Below are 21,630 nucleotides of genomic sequence, written 5' to 3'. Positions count from 1 at the left end.
AAAACCCAGGAATTAGTCCTGGACACCCTTCACTACAATTCTGCTTTATTTGGATCGATCAGTCGATCTAGCTACCTACCTACTGCTTTTGCTTCCCCAGCTCACTAGTACCAAACCTTTTCTACAAACAACTGAGAAACTCCGAAATGAAAAGCAAATGAAAGGAGGGCATATTTAGTGCTCTGCTTCTGAGGCCTGTATTTCTCTAGCACAACTGGCCGTCTTTTGCAGCACACTGAGAGCCCTGTCCCGCCTTGCCCTCCTGCCTCCGTGTATGTGAATCTCTGCACGTGTGGCTGCCCCCCCCCCACACTTCCCAATGCCTCTTGCTAGGAATGCAAGGCCTGGGTTGCTGGGGTTGGGCGGGCTATTGTTCTTGGCCTTGTTCTCTCAGGCACATCTTTCCTTTGGACTCCCTCTCTTAGCTTTCATCATTTCCTTTCTGCAGGCCCATCTGTTTCTTTCCTTCTCCCATTTCTATTGTACTCCCAGGGTGGAGGACGTCTCTCAGGGCTTGCCTAATATAAACCCTGTCATCCCTTGTGTCCTTGAACATGGCTTGATATCCCTGAGTCAGACCTCCTGCCATTGTCTGCCATGCCCTTTGGTCCTTCTCAGGCTGGGAACTTCCTTCCATTGAAGACCCAAGATTAAGAGTTTTTACTGTGTCTGGTGCTACCACTCTCTTTGAAGCAAGGAGGCTTCTGTTTATTTCTCCTCAAGCTGCGGGTAAAAGCTCTCAGCTGCTTGCTTTTCAAAGAAAGATGGATTGGCTTCGTTTCATGGGGAAGGTGTCAGGTCGCTATTATCACTTCTGGCACTGAATCTGAAGCAAAATACTTTGGACAGATTTGGTCCGATTGCAGGCTACACGAATTAGCCTGCAGTCTCCTTCTGTCCTCTGTCTGATTTAAGCTTGCCTTTCACACTAAAAACATTGCCTCTCTTTCCAGTTACTTTTTGCTGTTTTTAAAATTACCACCTGCCTGCAATCCATACAGTCCAGAGCTTGGAAAAGTTATTATTTTTGCAGTGTAACCTGCAGAATCCCTCAGCCATTGCTGACAGAAATATTTGGGAGATTGCAGCCCCAAATAGTAACTTATCCAAATTGTGCTAAATTCTGCCAAGAAATATACAATTAGCAGCTCCTTTGTAATAAAACCCATAACATTATATTGCATTTCACTTTTTCTTTTACCAACCCAGACTCTGATAAGCCTGGTTGTCAATTTTTTCATTTTTCATCTGGACAGAAATCCTGTGCCTTCAACAGTCGTGACAAGTTGGAGGTCAATAGCTGTATCTCATCTTCTTACTATACTGTATCTCTGTGCCACAAAAGATGTTACTTTAATAGAATTACAGTACTGCCAGGTTGTACCTTCTGGAGGGAAATGTCAGGGGCCTTCTGTCAAACAAGACCTTGGCAATGTGCTCCCTCCTTGTCAGAGTGCTCCCTCCCAAAGGAAAAAGACACAGTCTTCCTAGGATTTAAAAGGAGATGGGGGAGCACCTTATGATGCAGCACTGAAGATGGCATGTAAAACCTTGTTTAGGATTAAGAATGGAGTGGGATTTGAAGGAGTACGTAGTTTAATGTCATCCTTTTGTTTGGCAATTTCTGGTGTTGTTGGGGTGAAGTGTTTGCATCAGGCACTGGCAAGCCCTGTAAGTCAAACTGTCAATGATAGATATAGAATGCAACCCAACTCTAGGACACAGTTTAGAAAGTTACTTTTAAGAAGATGGATTATAACGACAGGCTAACACTAAACAAAACTGGATGACCACCCTAGAAACAAATATAGACTATGCTGGCTGTGGAGGATTCTGGGAGATATGCTCTCACAAAATAGCATTTCCAAGCTCTGGGTAAAATGATACTTGCAATCTTAGCTACACCTCTCCCAGCTGTAATGGAACTTAAGATGCTATGTCATAACACATTTACTTGTTATATGACCAGAAATGACCTTCTAGAATCTCAGGTCAAGGTGTTTCTTGCCATCCTTTTGTATTTTAAGCAATGCCATCAGGGACCAAATACCTGTGATTTGCTGTAAATAAAACACACATTCTTTCCCTACAGAAAACAAATTCTTAGACTTCAAAGGTGTTCTTAAATTAAATAAAATACAACCTTAAAAAGAATCCACAAAACAGCATTGATGTGGAATTGATCATGGAGGCTATTATCTGGGATATGTCTGTGATGCTCTGGCAGCCAGCTTGTGTACAAGAGGCACTTGTACAAAATCAACAGGCACCTGGTTTGAAATGATGGTGGGATTCTATTTTTCTCCCAATTACAAAAGATTGCCATTTTCAAAGGAAAAAGAAAATTAAAAATAAGGAAAAGACAGAAACAAAAAGGAAAAGAAAATCCCCAAAGTGTTTAATGGAAAATATATGGTTCATGACAAAATGTGTACCCAAACAATACATCTGCTGGGTTCATCTGAAACAGCTCCACGAGTTCATCTGCAAGTTAATCAAGATAAGAACAGCACAGATGAGCTGAACAAAAGGATTCTGATTTACTGCTTGGTCTTAATGAACACTGATCAGAACAAATGCAAATATTTAAATGCCTGAAGTAGTCTGAAAGGATTACCTTTCAGCAGAGGTCACAGGATGAAGTCCTAGGATTAGTGGACCTAACAAAAGGGAAGGTGGAAGTTGATGGCAGACCTCCAGGTTAGACAAACTGTTCATATCTGCTTTATTTTTGCCCTAGAACATGGATTTTTAAAAAAATGCTTTTTATTGCATATTTAAACTGTCCACTACCTGCTTGAGAGCATAAAATGTAAAAATGAGCATAAAAATGTAACAACAAAGCAAATGATACAATTGCAGTTCTTGAAGAAGCGGTTCCTAATTGTATTTTTTTACTTTTGTTTCTTTATGATGTTGAAATCATGCTGGTTATGATGTTTAAAGCAAATTACTTTTTAAAATTGTTTTACAATATTTTTAGTGGTTGTTTTAAAAAGTTAATATGTTTAGTTTAGTGTTAATATTGTAACATTGTGTTTTTATCCATCTCTGGTTTAAACCATTTTGTAAGTCAATTTATCCTGCACTAGAAGAACGGTGAGAAATAAATTATTAACAAATGGCAGTGGACTAAGATAAAACCAACCACACAGAATAAATAATTACAAAGCAAATGAAAACGACCATGTTTCCCTGAAAATAACACCGGATCTTATAATAATTTTTGCTCCAAAAACAAATTAGGGCTTATTTTCAGGGGATGTTTTATTTTTTTCATGTACAACAATCTACATGTATTCAAATACCGTCATGCCATCTTCTTCTGGATGCTGCACAATGGTGGAGGGCAGGGTTTCACTTAACTGGGGCTTATTTTCGGGGTAGGGCTTATATTACGAGCATCCTGAAAAATCATACTAGGGCTTATTTTCAGGTGAGGACTTACTTTTGGGAAACAGGGAATATGCAGGATCAATATGGAAACATGGAAAAACTACAGTATTCTTCAGATTGCCTAGAAGAATGAAAAGAAAGGCCATATTACCGGTGGCCAGGTGAATCTTTCCAGGGAGGATATTCCACAAATTACTGTAGCTATGTTTGGCTCTGTGGCTCAGTCCTAAAAAGTAAGAGACACAGTGACCACTCTTACCTTGGTATGAGAGGCGGAGGTGGGGAATCCACTGGCTCCAGGAAGCACTGTTCCCAACCATCAGCAAAACAAACCAAGCCACTAGGGCTATGTTGGTGGTGAAGCAGCAGCACATGCAGAAAGTCCAGGTGACCATCCCCTCTCCAGAGCCAAAACCTCCAGCATCAATTTTAAAAAAATTACAGACACATGTTTCTTTTCTTGAAGAAAATCACCTTCCACCTTGAAGAATAAACAAACAAAGCCAAAAGTAGAGAAGAATTCTTATTATATTTGTATTTTCTAGGAAATATGGCAGCCCAGTTGTCATTTGACCTCCTCCATCACTACATGAACCTGATTGGATAGGAACAGGTATTTTCTGTTCTAGAATTATGCGGTAGCTAACAGGATATATGAAGTATGGTGTGAAGAAACTGAGAAGCTGGGAAATTGCATCCAATCAGGCCTGTGTATGTATGGGAAGATGATTTCCAGCTGTAACAGTAAAGATTTTGCCCAGCAACCAACATAAGAAGAGCTGCCCCTTATCATGTTGGGCCGGTGTGCTGGGAACTAGGATTCCTGAAGACATTTTGTAGCCAAGACCTTTAACTGCCCTCCTGGGTTCACACATACTTGGGTAAACAAAGGGTAGTGTCGCAGAGTGGTTCGATCAGGATCCATGCATTCTGGCACAATGGAACAATCAGGTCAGATAATAAAACTATGGTACTATTCCTTTAAGCATATTTCTTATACTTGTGCTTTTAAAACAGAGGGTTGTTCTGCTGTTGCATACAGTTTCTACATATTTCAGCTTCCTTCTTTGGGACTCTTCCCTCTTTCTGAGCCGTAACAAGCTTCTAAGCTTGCAGCACAGAATTTCTTGCTAGAGTTTAGAACCTACTTGTCCTAGGCAGACAGTGTGCAAATTTATTTGGAAGTAAGGATCTAGCTAAATGTTGACAGGGGTCAATCAACCGCAATACAGTTTATATTGTGAAATGGGAGCTGAGACTAAATGAGAAGAGACTAGTGGCAGGTGAAAGAGGAGTGTTGAGCTCGGATCTTGCAGTAATGTTCCAGTCAGAACTTATTTCTCATCACAGGAATGAGGAGGCAAGTAAGCTGTGGAGGGAGGGATCTTGTGTGTGGGTTTAGTTCTTATTATGCACATGGAATTTCTTCTTAATTGCTTAACATGCTTCCATCACATCTTGTGTGTGTTCACTGCCTAGGATGCTTTCAGCACACTTGCAATTCTGAATTGAAGTGGAACTGCTTCCACACAGGCATGCATACAGTTCTGCAGCCTTACAGCTCCATTTATATATCAAGATGGTTGCTAGTGCAGAAACTGTGATATTCATATAAAACTTTAGTTTGATTGAACCAATGCTGGAGTGACTCCAAGCGGAAGCAGATTCAGGTAGTTGGTCTCTCTGAGAAAAGAAGATTCAGCATAAACAAGGAAGCTATGAAAAGAGACTAAGTAAACAGGAAGGACAGGTACAAACATGGTATTTCCAAGCCTTCTGTACCCCTGAGCACTGTTATGATCTCCACATCATTCAATATAAACATTTATTATGAGAGCATGTATGAATCTGGCTTCAGAATAGGGAAGAAACACACCAAAATTCCCCAGTCAAGTCTTCCCTATTGTTTTGTAATGATAACATTCCTTTTTTGATGGTATTAAACTTGGAGTATTTTTCAATGCTCAAAATCTGTTTGTACCAAGTGAAAATAAACAAATGTAAATTATTGGACATTTTCACAGATTAAATTCTATTTCTTAGAGAAATGGGATGAACACTGGCCACTAACTGAAAAAATAAAACCTACTTTATAATTCAAAAATCATTTTTTGTAAAAAGAACCACAAGCAGTGGCAATTTTGTTAAATCCTGCAAGTTTTATTTATTTCCTAATACATTCTGTTACATGAGAAATTATATAACTGCATTTAATCCAATTTTAAACATTAGCTGAAATCCTGTTGATTTGCTCACATGCAGAATGCAAAGGGTTAACTTTCAGTTAATTTGAGCTAGCAATTAACAAATTGCCACTGGGATTCTTGGGATGTGCATATTGCTGGCTTGGAGTGTGATTGAGATTGAGACTTTTGCTCATATACATCCAGCCTTAGCATTATACAGTAATATCATTCTGCAACACCAGCACAACATCAGTATTTTACGTTTGTGCTCTGACACAGAGGAGCAATGTTTATTCATCCTACTATCTACAGCAATGATGCAACATTTCTCAGATTCTGAATCTTGTAGCAAGCTGTGGGAAGAATTAAATCATTGTTATTGTGGAAAATAGTGCCCAGAATGTTAATGGCATTGTTGTGTGACTGGAACATGACCAGGCATGCAACTGGTAATCCAGCACCTCATTAATTAGCTGCTGTTCACCACTGCAATTTACCCAGTTGTGCTTACTTGGTAGTAAAATGCCAGTAGGATTATGGCCACTATTTTCTGGAATGACTGCAATTTCACTTATATCAGAATAAAATCCCAATAGGATTATTGCCAATGTTACTCTATCTTTTCTCACAATAAATGCATATCACTTGGAAATAAGGTAAGCATGCATATGTGTATATTTAAATATTTATGTTACACATTCCCAGGATATATGTGCAACTGCTTGTTTTGCAGAATTCATCTTAAAGATATGGAATCAAACTCGAATCTGGAGGCGCTGGCTCGCTACTGCTCAAAATATAAGGAACTCTTAAAACAAATGAAAAATGCATTTATGTCAGCTCAGTGGAAGGAACTAGGGCAGGCTGTACTGGAAAGAAAAGAGAACATTAAGGAGTGTGGTCTCAGCTGTGGATATAGGTCCCAATCCTGCACCAAATACCTGCATCATGGCAAATGTGTGGTGCCACCACTTTCGAACTATTTTCAATAGCAATGAAGCTATTGAGTGAAAAAAAGGAGAACCCCCTCAGACCCTACTAATTTCCACACCCGAATGGCCCCCAGTATCAAAACAGGAAGTGTGCAAACCTACTGATGCTCTAGCAACAGACAAAGCACCTGGCAAGGACATGATTCTGTAAGAAGAATAAGAACAACCCAGAGGAATATGAACAACCCAGAATAGTGGGCCCTAGTTCTAGCACAACTCTTCTCTCACATTAATGCTACAGGAATTTTCCCAGAGGGGTGGAGGCAGAGCATAATTTTCCAAATTTATAAAAAAGGCGATAAATCCATCCCCCAAAACCATCACCAAATCAGCTTACTGGATATCAGTTCCAAGCTCTATACCCGCTTTCTTTTCCAGAAACTGGCTAAATGGATAGAGGAAAATAACATCCTTCACCAGAAACAAGCAGGTTTTGGGAAGGGCCAGTGCACAGTAGATCAAATCTACGTGCTACATCATCTTGTACACAAATATACCATCAGGCCATTCAAATGGCTATTCACAGCTTTTATTGACTTTTCCTCTTCATTTGACACAATTACCAGAAATCACCTGTGGGATAAGCCCGCAGAGACTGACGCTGATAAGAGACTGCTAACCCTAATACAGGAACTATACTCCAACACAGCGTTGAGCGTAAGGATTAGCACAGATGGAAGGTTGACAGAAGAAATTCATACTAACAGAGGGGTAAAACAAGGGTGCTTACTTGCACCCCTACTCTTTAACTTTTATATTAATAATATGGTAACAGCTTTAAAACATCCAGACCATTTGCCCCTTCAATCGGGAATTATAAGATTGCAAGCCTTATATACGCTGATGACATTGTATTACTATCTATGAACAAAAAGAGACTGAACAGAAGCTTAAATAAGCCCCAAGAGTTCAGCCACCTAGAGCAACTAAAAATAAATTACACAAAATCTAAAGTGATGATATTTGGAAAGCATTCCCCCAGTTCAAATCTTACTAAAATCTAAATCCCTCTCCACATTCATTTTTGGTTTTTTCTAGGGTTAAAAGAATGTTGAGGGACTGGATCTACAAATTGGATAATGACCAGAACTTAGCCTTAATAGACTCGTCAAATGTCTCTCACTGGTACCATCTGCTGAAAACAAACCAGTCAAGGGCGCATTCACAGAACTTCATTTTCAAACCATGCCAACTGCTGTCTTAGATGGCAGGTATATGAATGTCCCTAAGCATCTAAGGCTGTGTGAGATAGAGGATGTTGTTCACTATTTACTCAACTGTCAGCTCTATCAAAACCTTGAAAAAAATTCCTGGGAAACATTTTGGCTGCCCTACAGGAGGAAAGTCCTCAGATAAAAGTGGGCAGGTTACTTTCAGATTGTGACCCATACAGTATATTACATACAGAATAGCACTGTTTCCAAAAGTGGCCAGAAATATCCACACTAATTTCCTGAGAGCCATTGCAATCAATTGTGCAGGGGACTTGCAGATATAAAGGGGCACCCACACATGTTCCCTGATTCTCTCTCTCCCCCCCTTTAAAATCTTTCCTCCTGTGGATAGGCCTTTTATTATTTTATATGTCTGTGATTTTATCATCATTTTGCTTGATCATATTTGTATTTCAATCAATTGTGACGCATTTTAGACAATACAATAAACTTAAACTTGATTACAGAATGATAAAAGATATGGAACCAATTTTGTTTTGGTTGAACACTTAAGGAGACAATGTGAAATATGTGATTGTATTTTCCAATACAACCAAGCAAACATGAATAGCAGTTATAAGGATCAGGATTTGTCACCACAGTGCATAAGTCCTTCAAACAGAACAGTGTCCTAGTACATGTATCAGATAAACGTAAGAAAACTGGAAGAACTGAAAAATTTGGAAAGTTTTTTTTTAGAAGGAGACAGAAATTCAGGCAAAAAGAAAGGAAATAGAAAATTTAGGGATAAAGTCCAGAGGAATGAAACTAGTTTTTATGGGGGGGGGGGGTTAAAGCACCTTTTCTGGGTGATTTGTTTTCCTTTGTACTAGGGTGGAATTCAAGTGGCAAGAACATTTTCAGTTGGAAGCTTCCAATGACAGTGCTAATCTACTTGGAAAAGACATGGCAACTCAAAATCCAGCACAGAACTCTTTTTAAAAAGCTAATGCTCAGTGTTTTTTAAATGTTATTGTGAAAGACAATGGACTTCTTAAGTGCATGAGCTGAAAAAACTAAGTTTGGAAGCTTTTACTCACAGTACTAATCTATTTTTTCAAAAAATCCCTGCTTTGGGAACTGATTTTCGCTTTACGACAATCAAAAACAGCTGATCGTCAGGTTTCAAAATGGCCACCGGCTGAAGAAAATGGCCCCCCGCTGTGCTTAGGGACGGATTCCTCATTGCACAGACATGGAAAATTGCTGCCCCTATGGAGGATCTTCGCTGGACAATGAGTTTTCAGCCCATTGGAAAGCACTGAACGGTTTTCAATACATTTCAATGGGCTTTTTTATTTCGCTTTATGACATTTTTGCTCTACAGCGATTTTGCTGGGACGAATTAATGTCATCAAGTGAGGCACCACTGTACTTGGAATGGGACAAGGAGACATTACCCTATAGGCACTAACTTCTCCAAATAGTATAAAAGAGAATTTGGCAATATACTTTTAACTTTTGCATCCTGTGCTTCAGTTCTACTCTCTTTGGTTTCGACTCTGCCCCTTAGTGTAATGCTGTTCCTGAGATCTTTGCCACACTGGAATTTCGCCCTTGAGCTGAAAAATATTCCCATCAGTGGTATAAAAGTAATATATGACCATCTATAGAAATTTAAGGTTCAAACTACATACGAGCTTAGTGTGGTTGCAGAAGAGGCACTCTCTAAGTGGTTTGTTATGAGCCATTTTTTTTCAACTACATTTCCTGTATTTAGCATGCCTTGCTTTGTGATTGGTCATTGGAAGATACACACAAACTTAATTTGCAAGTCTAACTGTCGAAGTACTGTACATATTTCTGAGGAAATCCTGTTGTAGAAAGGAAAGCGAGTTAATCAGAAAAAATATGGATTCCTCTTAGCATTTTGTCCAGATTTGGACAAAAAACTATTCCTTAAAAAACCCCAACATAACAAAATAACTTGGGCACCCTGCTGCTTATTTCTGCTCAATGTCTTCAGCATCTCTGATATGACCAAGAGGACCAGGGAAATGTTATGGATATAGTATACTTCGATTTCAGTAAGGCATCTGATAAGGTAGACCACAGCCTACTTCTGCGTAAGATAGAACCAAGTGGGATAGAAGGGCAACTACCAGATGGATTTGCAGCTGGCTGACCAGCCACACTCAATGTGTAGTCCTCAATGGAACTACATCTACATGGAAGCAGGTGTGCAGTGGGGTCCCTAAAGGTTCTGTCGTGAACCTTCAACATCTTCATAAATGACCTGGATGAGGGGATTGAAGGATCACTCATCAAATTTTCTGATGACACAAAGCTGGGGGGAATTGCTAATACTTTGGAAGATAGACTCAGCATTCAGAAGAATCTAGAAAGACTTGAACACTGGGCCCTATCAAATAAGATGCAGTTCAGTGGTGGGAAAAGTATGGTCCTGCACTTAGGCAGGAGAAACCAGATGCACAGGTACATGACAGGTGGTACTTGACAGTAGTATCTGTGAGAGGGATTTAGGTGTCCTGATGGACTACAGCCTAATGATGAGTCAACAGTTTGCTGCAGCTGCCAAGAAAACCAACAGTCCTAGGCTGCATCAACAGAGGGATAGCATCAAGATCATGGGAAGTGATAGTACCACTCTATACCATGCTTGTGAGGCTGCACATGGAGGGCTGTGTCCAATTCTGGTCACCACAATACAAAAAGATGTTGAGGCCCTAAAAGAGGTGCAGAAAAGAGCAACAAAGATGATAAGGGGACTGGAGGCTACATCTTATGAAGAACAACTAAAAGAACTAGTATGTTTAGCTTTATGAAGAGAAGGCTGAGGGGAGACATGATAGCAGTATTCCAATATCTGAAGGACTGCCACAGGGAAGCGGGCATTAATTTATTCTGCATTGTGCCTAAGGTTAGGACAAGAACCAATGGGTGGAAACTCATCAGGGAGATCCAACCTGGAAATAAGGAGGAATTTCCTGATGGTGAGAACCATTAAGCAATGGATCAGCTTGCCTCCCAATGTTGTGGGTGCTCCATTGCTGGAGGTTTTCAAGAAAAGAATGGACAGTCATCTGTCCGGGATGGTATGAGTTCCAGGATGGTATGAGGTCTCCTGCCTTGGGAAGGGGTTGGACTAGAAGACCTCCAAGGTCCCTTCCAACCTACAATTATTCTATAATTCTATGACACTGTATCAACACTTAACCAATTTATTATTTGTGCATGGCTATAAGATCTAGCATAGCTCGCCACACGGCTCTTCATGCAGGGAACTTCCATGCCATTCACAGGACACCATGGAAACTTTCTATGCAATTGAGAGAGTCCACCTGGCTAGCCAAAATGGGATAGCTGAAGCATGAAAGATTGTTGTCCTCCCACAAGGAGCTAATCTGAATGCTTCTCTGCAGCAGCATTTTCTTGAGGGGAGCATCTACAGCTGGTATCTGTAGCAAAGATAAAACAATGCTGCTTTCTGTGATTGTTTTTTCAAACACCCCCTTTCCTTTCTCAATTTCTACTGGCATATGGCCACATCTGTAGGAAATGAGGAACCTCCAAGAAGGAATCTGATGGCCCTTTGTTTGTGATTCTGTTGCTGCATTTTCCTTTATAATTCCTTTCTAACAGATGCCCCATCCAAAATCTGTTGAGGTACATCTCTCATTAAATTAAAAAAAAATGCAGACTTCACTCTTCCCATAGGCCAATCCAAAGGATATTTTTCTTCTCCTGACATGCCAATCCAAAGGATTTTTTTTCAAGCTTAGTATTATATTGTACTTTTACAATTTAGTAGTAAACACATTATTTTTCAACTGGCAGTCCTCTAGATGAATTTGCTAATCTAATGAGAACTTCATATTATTCCCAGCCCTATGATTACTTGTTAACCTGGGAAGGCAGCCCATTGAGGAGAAGGAAAACTCTGATCCCAAACCCCCATGCCATAAGGAGAAGGAGACGCCGCCATCAGCCATGTGGCGAGGGAGCAGCCCGGGTAGGTGGGACACTCCAGCTTCGCATACAGCGTTGAAGTCCTCCATATACAGCATGTTACCATAGTCTCTCGAGATTGAAGGATGCCTATGATGATGATAACACAAATTTTCAACTATGGCCTTAACAATTATTTAAATAAGTATTACCTGGAATCAGTATCTACAAACTAGACTTTTTGATTCAATAGAATTACAGTGATGAAGTCAAGAACTGTAGGCTTCCAAAACACTCAGGATGCTTAAGTCATTTGCAACTGCTAACACAATGCTCACATTGCCTCAGTGGACTCTGGCATGTATTCTGCATATCTTTTCATTCCTTGATAGCTTCCTAAATGATTTGCAAGATTGTGAGATCCCATTACATCCCCCACCCCGCTCTAGATAGCATAAGCTAGACCCTGGCATTCAAAATTGAAATAAATTAATCCAGAATGCAGTTTAGGAAGCAGAGTTAGCAACGAGCAGTGTGAGTCTGTGAGTATCTAGGCCAGTGGGCCCCAACCTTGGGCCTCCAGATGTTCTTGGACTTCAACTCCTAGAAATTCTGGCCAGCAGCGGTGGTGGTGAAGGCTTCTGGGAGTTGTAGTCCAAAAACATCTGGAGGCCCAAGGTTGGGGACCACTGGTCTAGGGTGTAAAATGTAGGTTCTACAACTATTGCAAGCAAAGGCACAATAATCCTTACATGGGGAAAATGAGTCCCAATAGGACTTTGTCTTGTCCAGCTATTCGACTATCAAATATAGAGCCAAGAAATTTTTGACTCTGTGCTGTGTTCTTGCAAAAGCTATTACATTAATTGAATGGGTGTCACCTAACCATAGCAGAACTGTGATCATAAGTAAAAAACAAAAACTGGAGATTGTATCTAGGATTTCTGCTTGTAGATGTAGTAATGTTTTAGATAATTCCAGTCCCAACCAATACAATGTATAAGCTACACATCCTGCTCCTTGCAGTACCTTTTTAAAAGGGTGCTCTAGCTTTCTCAGGGATGAAACTGAGAAGTCAGTCACTGAATGTTAAGAAGAGCCATGGACTCACAAATCCCAGAGAAATTACTATCTTTTCAATTACATGGTTTTGCTTTCCTATACTCACATGCAGCAAACTTTAATCCTATGGAATTTATGCAACTCTATCCAGAATTAATTTATTCTCATCTTTGTTTTGCCTCCACGTTGAGAAGAAGCAGTGGCTGTTTCCAGCATAGGAAAGAATGTTGCTTTTGACAATGATGTGAAACGTATTTCTTCCAATAGACCAGCAGCTGTTACTCTATAATTCACTCATTCATTGAATGGATTTCTAATCTGCCAGACAGATGCACAGATGTCTCATGGATTTCCTTGGAATGCCTGAAACTACTGCTTTGTCCTTGGTCTGTAATCCTACACTAAAAGGACAGGAGGAGTACATCTAGTAGTACTAGACTGCTAACAACTGACGAGAAGGGAAGAATGTGGCTGAAAGCAAAAACATTTGCAAAACGCCAGGAACTGATATGCACATGACTGACAGTTGTCCTCTTGCTTGCTATCCAGGCAGTTGGGCATGAACCTTAGAGCCACTGTTGTTTAGAAACCTCAGAGGAGTTACTTTTTTGGACCAATTTCCAACCAGTGTGGCCACTGGACATTCAAACCAATCAACCACTCTCTGGTCTTCAGGCTGTGTTAATATGTATATTATTACTGTCTCATTTGTTCAATCAGCTCTGTCACTATAGCTCTACTAGCAGAGACCCTGGATAGGTATTGGGAACTTCGTTTAAAAATAATCACATCTGAAATATCTTTATCCAGCTTTTCTCATCCTGGATGTTTTCAAACGGTTTAGGCTATAAATCCCATCAGCCCTGGCTTGTATGGCTAATGGTGAAGGATGATGGAAGAGGATGTTCAAAACAGGTGAAAGGACTTGCTTTGAGGAAAGCTGCTTTTATTTAATTTTTCTTCAGAGCAGTTCACCTCCAAGGATGGGATCTCAGGCCTGGATTATATAGGTGTATGTAAGGGAAATAGTTTGAAAGATAAGGAAGCAGAAAAAGAGAGCTTTTGTCTGTGTGTGAGAGGGGGGGAGAGAGGTGCAACTTCATTGAAGATTGATTGAGAGAATTTCTCTCTCTAGAAAACTGAGAAAAGACCAATTCCCTAGAGAAAGAATTGTTTTTAAATAGCAAATAACAAAAATAAACTGCTTTTGTTGTCTGCTACAGAAATCTTTGCTTCCACTCTACTCTGCTAACATAAAGAAGACAATACAAAGACACTTACGTATATTTCCAGTACTCTCTCACTCAAAGGAAGCTATTAAATAACAAAATTTAGTACAGCAGTCGTGTTCCTGAAATTGTATTACCATTAAGGGAAGGGGTGGGCAATTAATTTCTATTGGGGGGGGACATGAAAAATCTGAACTGTGTCTGGGGGCCGAAACAACTTTACTTAAAAATAAAATGAAACAGTGATGTTATGATTGTTTTCATTTTAAACTTGTTAATCTTCACAAATGCTAAAGAGTTTTTTTGCGGTATGTTAAAGATAAGCAACTAGACAAAAAGCCATACAGTAAATGGTTTTGATGTTCAAAACTTCATGAAATGTAAAAAGTCTAATGAAGCAGAGCTGTCTTATTAGAGGTGACTGAGGTAATCTTCTATAAAGCCACATTTGTTATTTATGTGCCACCATGTTCAGCTGACTGTCTCCACAAGAACATTACATGTGCATTTGACTTGCTTCTGTTGTAAGATAACATTCCAAAATGCAAAGATATTACAGCATCATGAGGTCTACAGTGGAGTACTTGTACTATCTTCATGTAACATCAGAAGCACACATCATTATAATGTGTGCTTCCATAATGTGTGTTTCTAAAAGCTTCTGATGCTTTGGAATAAGATACAACAATTTAAAGGCCGGCCCCGTCTGACAACCTTACATGGCAATAATGCTCTGGAAAACACAATGAAAGGTCAATGGAACAGCAGCAGCTGCATCAGACTTCTCGGGTAGGTCAAGAAGCAGAAGCAGCTGTCACTTTTCTCTGAATGAGATATCAGAAATAAAACAAGCTCTGCTCTTTTCTAAATCCTTTGTTTTGCTCATCTGTTTTCTTCTGCAGCTGGTTTCTTAGGGAACTTTTTGTAGTGTTATTGTTGGTATGTATCATCAAACTGCTTTTGACTTATGGCAATACTATGACCAACAAGTTTTACTGACAACAGCCCTGCTGAAGAATTTTGCTGTGTGCATTCATTAATTTATTATCCATTGTGTGAAGTATGAGGTGAAGGCAGGGGAACAAATGTTTGTGGCGATTTCTCAGTAGTTCATTTGACTTGATGTTGCAAGGTAGCCTCTTTAATGGGGCAGTCAATGTAAGCTTAATCAGCAGATAGTGTTTGGACATATATGGCAATATCATATTAATAACAATTAGGAGAAAGAGCAAAATGTTTTAAGTAGTTAGCTATTATAGAATGCCAAATTAGCAAGCAAAAAATGGTAGGCAGAACAGAACATCACTACAACCAGGGAGCATTGCTGTGGTTGCTACAAGGACCACCTGCTTTTCACATTAAACACTTAAGTGATATAGTAGATTTGGCAGGAAGTTAGCAGGGAAGGTAGCATAGCAGAAAAGACATTGACCACTTTAACATGTACCTCTTCACTTCCTGCTCTTCCAGATATGGATTCTTCTTCTCACATGTTTTTCTGGCAACTTTGAGGTCTACTATTTATGCATTTATTTATGTATTTATTTATTGGATTTCTATCCTACCCATCTAGACCAAAGGTCTACTACTCTACTATAGAATGTCTTGTAGCATTTTCTTGCTGACAATTAATGAATCCCTGTTTGGATTTTTCAGAGATGCTGGTGAATGTTTCAGTTGCATACTTGGTCATGTACTGGATTATGCAACTGAGATGTGTCCAGACGCCTTATCAATTAGCCTTGGCATGATACACAAACCTTAGATGAACAGATAATATTTTGGCCAATGAGTAAGGAAAGGAAATATTGAAAAGGGACAAGAGTATTTGTTCTGACAATAGTGCAATGGAGTTACTCAAATGTAAAGGATAGAAACCTCCCTCATTAGTGATAATAACTAGATTGTAGAGTTGCCATATAACACATTTGCAGAATATACAATTATTTTGGCAGGTCTTCTGGATAATAACTTGCTTGCAGGTATGCCTAACAAAGGGAATGGGCCATATGTGCCATTCATGGTAGTAATGACCTAGTTCAGAATGACATTGAGAATTTTAATTTATGTGCATTCATAACCCCAAACAGAATGTACAAAAGAGGACTGTGTGTGTACAGATTAAATAACATACCAAAAGCAACACAGGGTTTAAAAGACCTACATTCCTCAGTGCCCTTTACATAGGGATTCCTTCATGTAGGATGAAACTTAAACTTCTCACTTGTCTAAAACAAGGCTTGACATATATGTATGGCATGCAATGCTTCCAACTGACAAAGCTTCTTGCTATTCACTTTTACCACACTGACAATGCACTCCTATAAACGTACAATAGTCAGTTCCACTGAGATCAATGAATCTTAGTCCCTGGAAAATAGATACAGTGGTGCCTCAACTTATGACTGCCCCAACATACGACCATTTCAAGTTGCGACCAGCTCCAGCTGCAAAATTTTGCTTTGACTTGCAGCCGGAGCTTTGAGTTGCGATCAAAAGAGACAGGGATAAAAGGCGGGGAATTCAAATTAGAGGGCTAACTGTTGGTTGGCAAAGAGCTTATTTGTAGCTCTTTCACCACAATGGCTAGAGTGTGTGCATTGGAGGAGGCTTCGGACTGCCTGGTGCTGCTTTCTGGTTCTGAGTAAGTACATTTACAGGGTTTTGCAGGGTGGGTTTGGGCTGGGGGGGTTATGTTTCTGTGCTTTGGTGTTTTGGTGTGTTTATTTTTAAAGCCCCAGTGCCTTCCAATGGGGCTTGCTGTGTGGGAAATGGTGGTTCGACTTACAATCATTTCAAGTTACGTCCATCTTCTGGAACGGATTATGGTCGTAAGTCAAGGTACCACTGTACAGTACTGGCTTGAAGTATTAGAAGCTGGAAAACGACAAAACAACAACCTCAGTTTCTTGGGAAGGCAAAATGTACAGCCATCTTATAATGTCACCAGTGCTTTTTGTGGATGCAGCAGAGACAGCATTGAGGGTGATGTGACACAAGCTTTGTTTCCCATTAGATGCCATTTACTTCTTTTTCCCTACTGTCATCTCTGGTCAAACAGGTTTTCTAGGTTTTCAAAGCATTAAAAAAAAGTTAACAAAACCTGTGAAAGGGACAATAATGGAATGAGTAAGTATATTATGCGTTCCAAACATCATTAACTAGATTTTATTTTAAAATGCTTTCATTTCAAAAGAACAATTTTGTTATTTTGCTGTGGTAGAAACTGGAGAGCAACACAAAATATGGATACTAGAATAGGTTGGGAGGGAGGGAGGGACAAATATTTGGGGGAATCGGGGATAGCAATTTTTTCTGGATTCAAAGTATGTCAGCAAAACTAAAATAATAAAAGGCTAGCAGGTTAAGAATCAGGAGCATTGTGTGTGGTCACAGACCCATTGATGTGAATGATGAGAACAAGTATTATCCACACATCAATGTGACAAGTAGTCAATTCATTGAAACGGTGGACTAGAATGTGCATAGGGTTTGAAAAACAGAAGCTTTTCACCTTTAGGTCATCTGCTCAAATCTGGATCAAAATATGTCAGGAGTAATTGTGGCTGCCAGCTGGCTGGACAATAGTCTCAGTGAAAAAGTGGGTGGTCTCAGTCACATTCCTAGGGGGCCCATGTTGCCATCAATCCTGCCCTATCCTATCCTACTAGCTGTCTAATTAAAGATACTGAAAATCATGTCTGGTTGGGAGAATGCTAAAGGGGAAGACAGGAGCAGGTGGTGTAGGAAAGAGACCAGCCTTCTTGTCCTGCCATCTATTTTGTGGTGTTCTGCAGCTGATTTTGCTAACACTTGGCTAAGAAAGTGTCTATCTGCATAACAATTTTAAAGATGGGAAGTTCCTGAAGATAAAACAAAATAATGTTGAAAGAACACACGTCTGTCTTTTGGAAGACTCTAATTTGCAGCAATTCAGGCTACAGATGATTGACATATTTCAGAGCCAGGCATAAATGTTCAGTTTGCAGACTCCATGAATCCCCAATTCTAAACTCTCTCATTAATTCTAGCTTCCTCTCTAGCGTTAGACATGAAAGCTATATAGTATTTTCTTTTAATCAAAAAGCCTTTTCCCTTCTTATCTACACTCCCTCTTGCTTCCTGCTGTAATTGAAATACCAGAAGTGAGTGTAGGAGGGTTTGCCAGGGTCCAGGGAAAGTATTTTAATGAGCTTTGGGGGAGATGGATGTGTAGTGATTGTCTCCATTATCTGCTTCTCATCAAAGATTTGCAGCTGGAATTGCTCTAAAATAATGTCCTGGTTTTTGTGGTGGTCTTTCTGGACCACTTTGTGCTCCATGACATTCTTGGAAGCAAAGCTCATTTCTTTGTCACATATCCCTGTCTGACCTTTGCCATATCTCCACTGCCTTGCTCCTCAGCACCCCTTTCTGCTTCCTCTGAAAAGCCCTATAAGGCAATGCCTCTTCTTTCTTTCTTTCTTTCTTTCTTTCTTTCTTTCTTTCTTTCTTTCTTTCTTTCTTTCTTTCTTTCTTTCTTTCTTTCTTTCTTTCTTTCTTTCTTTCTCTCTCTCTCTCTCTCTCTCTCTTTCTTGGCTAGGGAATTTATAACTGCCTGTGGTCTTAATTCCTGACTAAAGATAAAAATAATGTCACATGAAATGGGAATCTTGAAACTGAGTAGAAAGCCAGAAACTGAGCAATAACTAGATTTACATGCAGCCTTACCTGGGACAAAGCCCCCTACTAAATATAATGGGGTTTCCTTCTGAATAAATAGAGATAGGATTGATTCTGCTGTATAATGGAAGTTTGCTGACCTGGGCTACCTTAAAGTGCTTGCATTTGCAGTAGTCAGATATGCGTAACTCCTTGGAGTATCTTTACTTCACACATTTGTTTGGCCTTTTTAAATAGAGGAACCTGGAAAAGGCATAGACTACTGTGGCTTCCCCTTCCCTGAAGGGGGCCTCTCAGTAATCCTCCATGGGGCTGTATTTAGAAGAACAGGCAACTCCAAGTACCCAGGAGTAAAGATTTGCAATAAATCTTTCTTCCCGCTATAAACAGACTCCATGAAGATGTCACCAGAAACATGAAGGAGAGGAAGGCGGAGGCAGGTAGGGGGTAAGATAGGAGATGGCGGAAAGTTATGTTATGAGTTTAAACACAAACTGTGTTTATAGGAGGCAAAGTCAGATGACCAGCTGTAGTGATGTGACAAAAAAAAATTCCCATGTGGTGTTAACATCCTCGAGTAACGCTGATAATCTGTGATCTCTGGCCACATGACACATGATGCATAAGCTTCTAGAACTGCTTGGCAATCTAGTAAAACTCCTGGCTTGTTGTGTGGCCAGAAACTACAGATAAACAGTTTTCAATTTGATTAGGGCCACCATGTGGCAAATGTGTAAGTGGCCATAAAGTAACAAGAAGCTGAATGACACCATGCTGAGGTTCTGAGTTTCAGAAAACTCAGGATTGTTTCTATGCTGGTGCCCTTTAGTACTATGAGAGCATCACTCTTCTGTCAGGTGAAAGTGGAATTAGAAAAAGAGTATTGCACATTTAAAATAGCATTCAATACAGCAATGTATCTTCCAGCAGGGCCAACCCTCAGAGCTAAGATCATTCTACATACCGTAGTTTTTGCTCCATAAGATGCACTTTCCCCCCCAAAAAAGTGGGGGGGGGGATTCCGTGTGTCTTATGGAGAGAAGCTGGTGATTTTGCCCCCACTGGCCCCGTGAGGGGTGGGGGGGAGCCTTGCAAGGGTCCAAGGGAGCCTTCCAGGACCCTTGTGAGGCTCCCCCCACCCCCCACGGGGCCAGCAGGGGCGAAATCACCAGCTTCTAGGACCTTTTCTGAGCCTTTTAAGCCTCAGAAAAGGTCATAGAAGCTGGCGATTTCGCCCCCGCTGGCCCCGTGGGGGGGTGGGGGGAGCCTTGCAAGGGTCCTGCAACAGACCCTAGGACCATTTGGAGGCTCACCCCACCCCCCTGCCGGGCCAGAGGGGGTGAAATCACCACCTTCTGGGACTCTTTTGAGACTTGGGAAGAGTCCCTGAAGGTGGCGATTTCACCCCCTCTGGCCCTGGGGGCGGGGCAGGGTGAGCCTTCAAAGGGTCCTAGGGTGTGTTCCATAAGACGGACCTCTCCATAAGGCTCACCAAATTTTTAGGAGAAGAAAACAGATTTTTATTTTCCTATTTTCTTCTTCGACAAATTTGGTGCGTCTTATGGAGAGGTGCGTCTTATGGAGCAAAAATACGGTACTTACTCAGAATGAAGTTCCATTTAGCAAAATTTTTTTGCAGTGTAAATTAAAAATTCAGATCCTGCTCCTATTTATTTCCACATTTCCATCATGGATGCACAATTACTAATGAATAACCCGTTTACCCCACCAACCCCCCTCGAACAGCAATGTTTGTTTCTGTTCTCTTTTAAAAACCGAGTTACTTTGATTAAAAATTTCAGAAATAATATATTGTATATAAAAAATTAAAACAAAAATAAATTATAAACCCTTCCTATCCTATGGGAATAAAATCTGACAGGGTGTAATTTAAAGGGATTATTCAAGAGATTAATCCCCATTTGCATCCAGCAGGGAACAATAAAATATGCAGTATGTGTAAAGAAGAAGTTTAATTAAAGCATTAAAATTGTCAATGCCTCCAGAGCATTTTCTCTGTCCACACTGGATAGCCTAACATTGCAGCTGCGTTTGTATTAATTTTTTTTATTGCCACCTATCATGTAGGGGAAGAAACAGTAATACAAGAGACATTAGGATGCAGCAGCTAACAATAATATTATTTGTCGTCTTTATTTAAAAAGTGAATGAACCATATAACACAGAAGTTCTAAACCCATGGATTTGATCTAGTGCTTTGAAAAGCTCTGAGCACTAGTTTTAAAGAAGAGGAATTTAAGAATTAGAAGCCTCCGCAACAGCTGAACAGCAAGGTAGGGTCACCAATACACCAAGCCCCTACAGATTTCTAGACAATCAACAGATAGTATACACAGTAACACAATGCTTATACACCAAGCAACTGTCATATACTGTATACCAAACAATAATAATGAAACACCAGTAGTGCTAACAAAAAAGTCCAAATACCTCTGTCCCAGTAAAGAAAATGAGATTTTGAAAATAATTTGAAATACAGTCCTCCTCCATTTATAAATGGTTGTTACAAATTTCTCCTCCTAAAAGTAAATGCAGCACATTTCTTCTGATTTGATTTCCAACATTAAACAATGTTCTATGTTAGTTCAGAAAACACCCAAATACTATGTACATCCTGTGGCTTCCAGCAGATTTGTTATATACTGCCATGACTGCTTGGGTAGAAAGATAGCTTAGGAATACATAAAAAACAAACAAATGAATGAATGAATGAATGAATGAATGAATGAAGTTTATGGGCAAGCTCTAATGTCATTAGATGCAGTTGCTTCCACCTTTTGAAATAGAGTCTCTTTCATTTTAGAGGGAAACCTTACTGATGTAGACAGACATTCTGAAGAAAGCGGGTAGGAAGAAATTTTTCTGTTCTATCCCACAATATCTGAACCATGGATTTGGTGTATATGAGCAATTGCTATGTCTTGTTTGTGGCTTCCCCATAGGCACTTGATTACAACAA

General features: G+C 40.0%; 2 protein-coding genes across 6 annotated transcripts in view; one reads left to right on the top strand and one right to left on the bottom strand.

Moving 5' to 3' along the window:
• LOC110076425 (semaphorin-3D) overlaps nucleotides 1-21,630 on the bottom strand; it is a 78,657-nt gene that overhangs the window by 51,737 nt on the left and 5,290 nt on the right. Inside the window, exons 2-3 of one of the 3 annotated variants that reach the window (XM_072989798.2) lie at nucleotides 3,656-3,877; nucleotides 3,449-3,517 (exon numbers count right to left, since the gene is read on the bottom strand). The exons of 1 other annotated variant lie outside the window; for it this stretch is intronic. In XM_072989798.2, the coding sequence (XP_072845899.2) occupies nucleotides 3,449-3,517; nucleotides 3,656-3,791 (205 nt within the window). In that variant the 5' untranslated portion in view covers nucleotides 3,792-3,877. The remainder of the gene's footprint in view (nucleotides 1-3,448; nucleotides 3,518-3,655; nucleotides 3,878-21,630) is intronic. One more of the 3 variants, XM_020788539.3, reaches the window with a different exon arrangement.
• TEX264 (testis expressed 264, ER-phagy receptor) overlaps nucleotides 14,563-21,630 on the top strand; it is a 212,073-nt gene continuing 205,005 nt past the window's right edge. Inside the window, exon 1 of one of the 3 annotated variants that reach the window (XM_072989802.2) lies at nucleotides 14,563-14,777. The gene's annotated coding sequence lies outside the window, so the exon portion shown is untranslated. Of the gene's footprint in view, nucleotides 14,778-15,660; nucleotides 16,633-21,490; nucleotides 21,518-21,630 lie in introns of those variants that run through there. The other 2 variants (XM_072989804.2, XM_072989805.2) reach the window with 2 other exon arrangements.

Source organism: Pogona vitticeps, chromosome 2 (assembly GCF_051106095.1).
Source record: "Pogona vitticeps strain Pit_001003342236 chromosome 2, PviZW2.1, whole genome shotgun sequence".
NCBI classification, from domain to species: Eukaryota; Metazoa; Chordata; class Lepidosauria; order Squamata; family Agamidae; genus Pogona; species Pogona vitticeps.
Note: the sequence above shows the minus strand (reverse complement) of the source record. Positions and strands in the feature narration are given on the sequence as shown.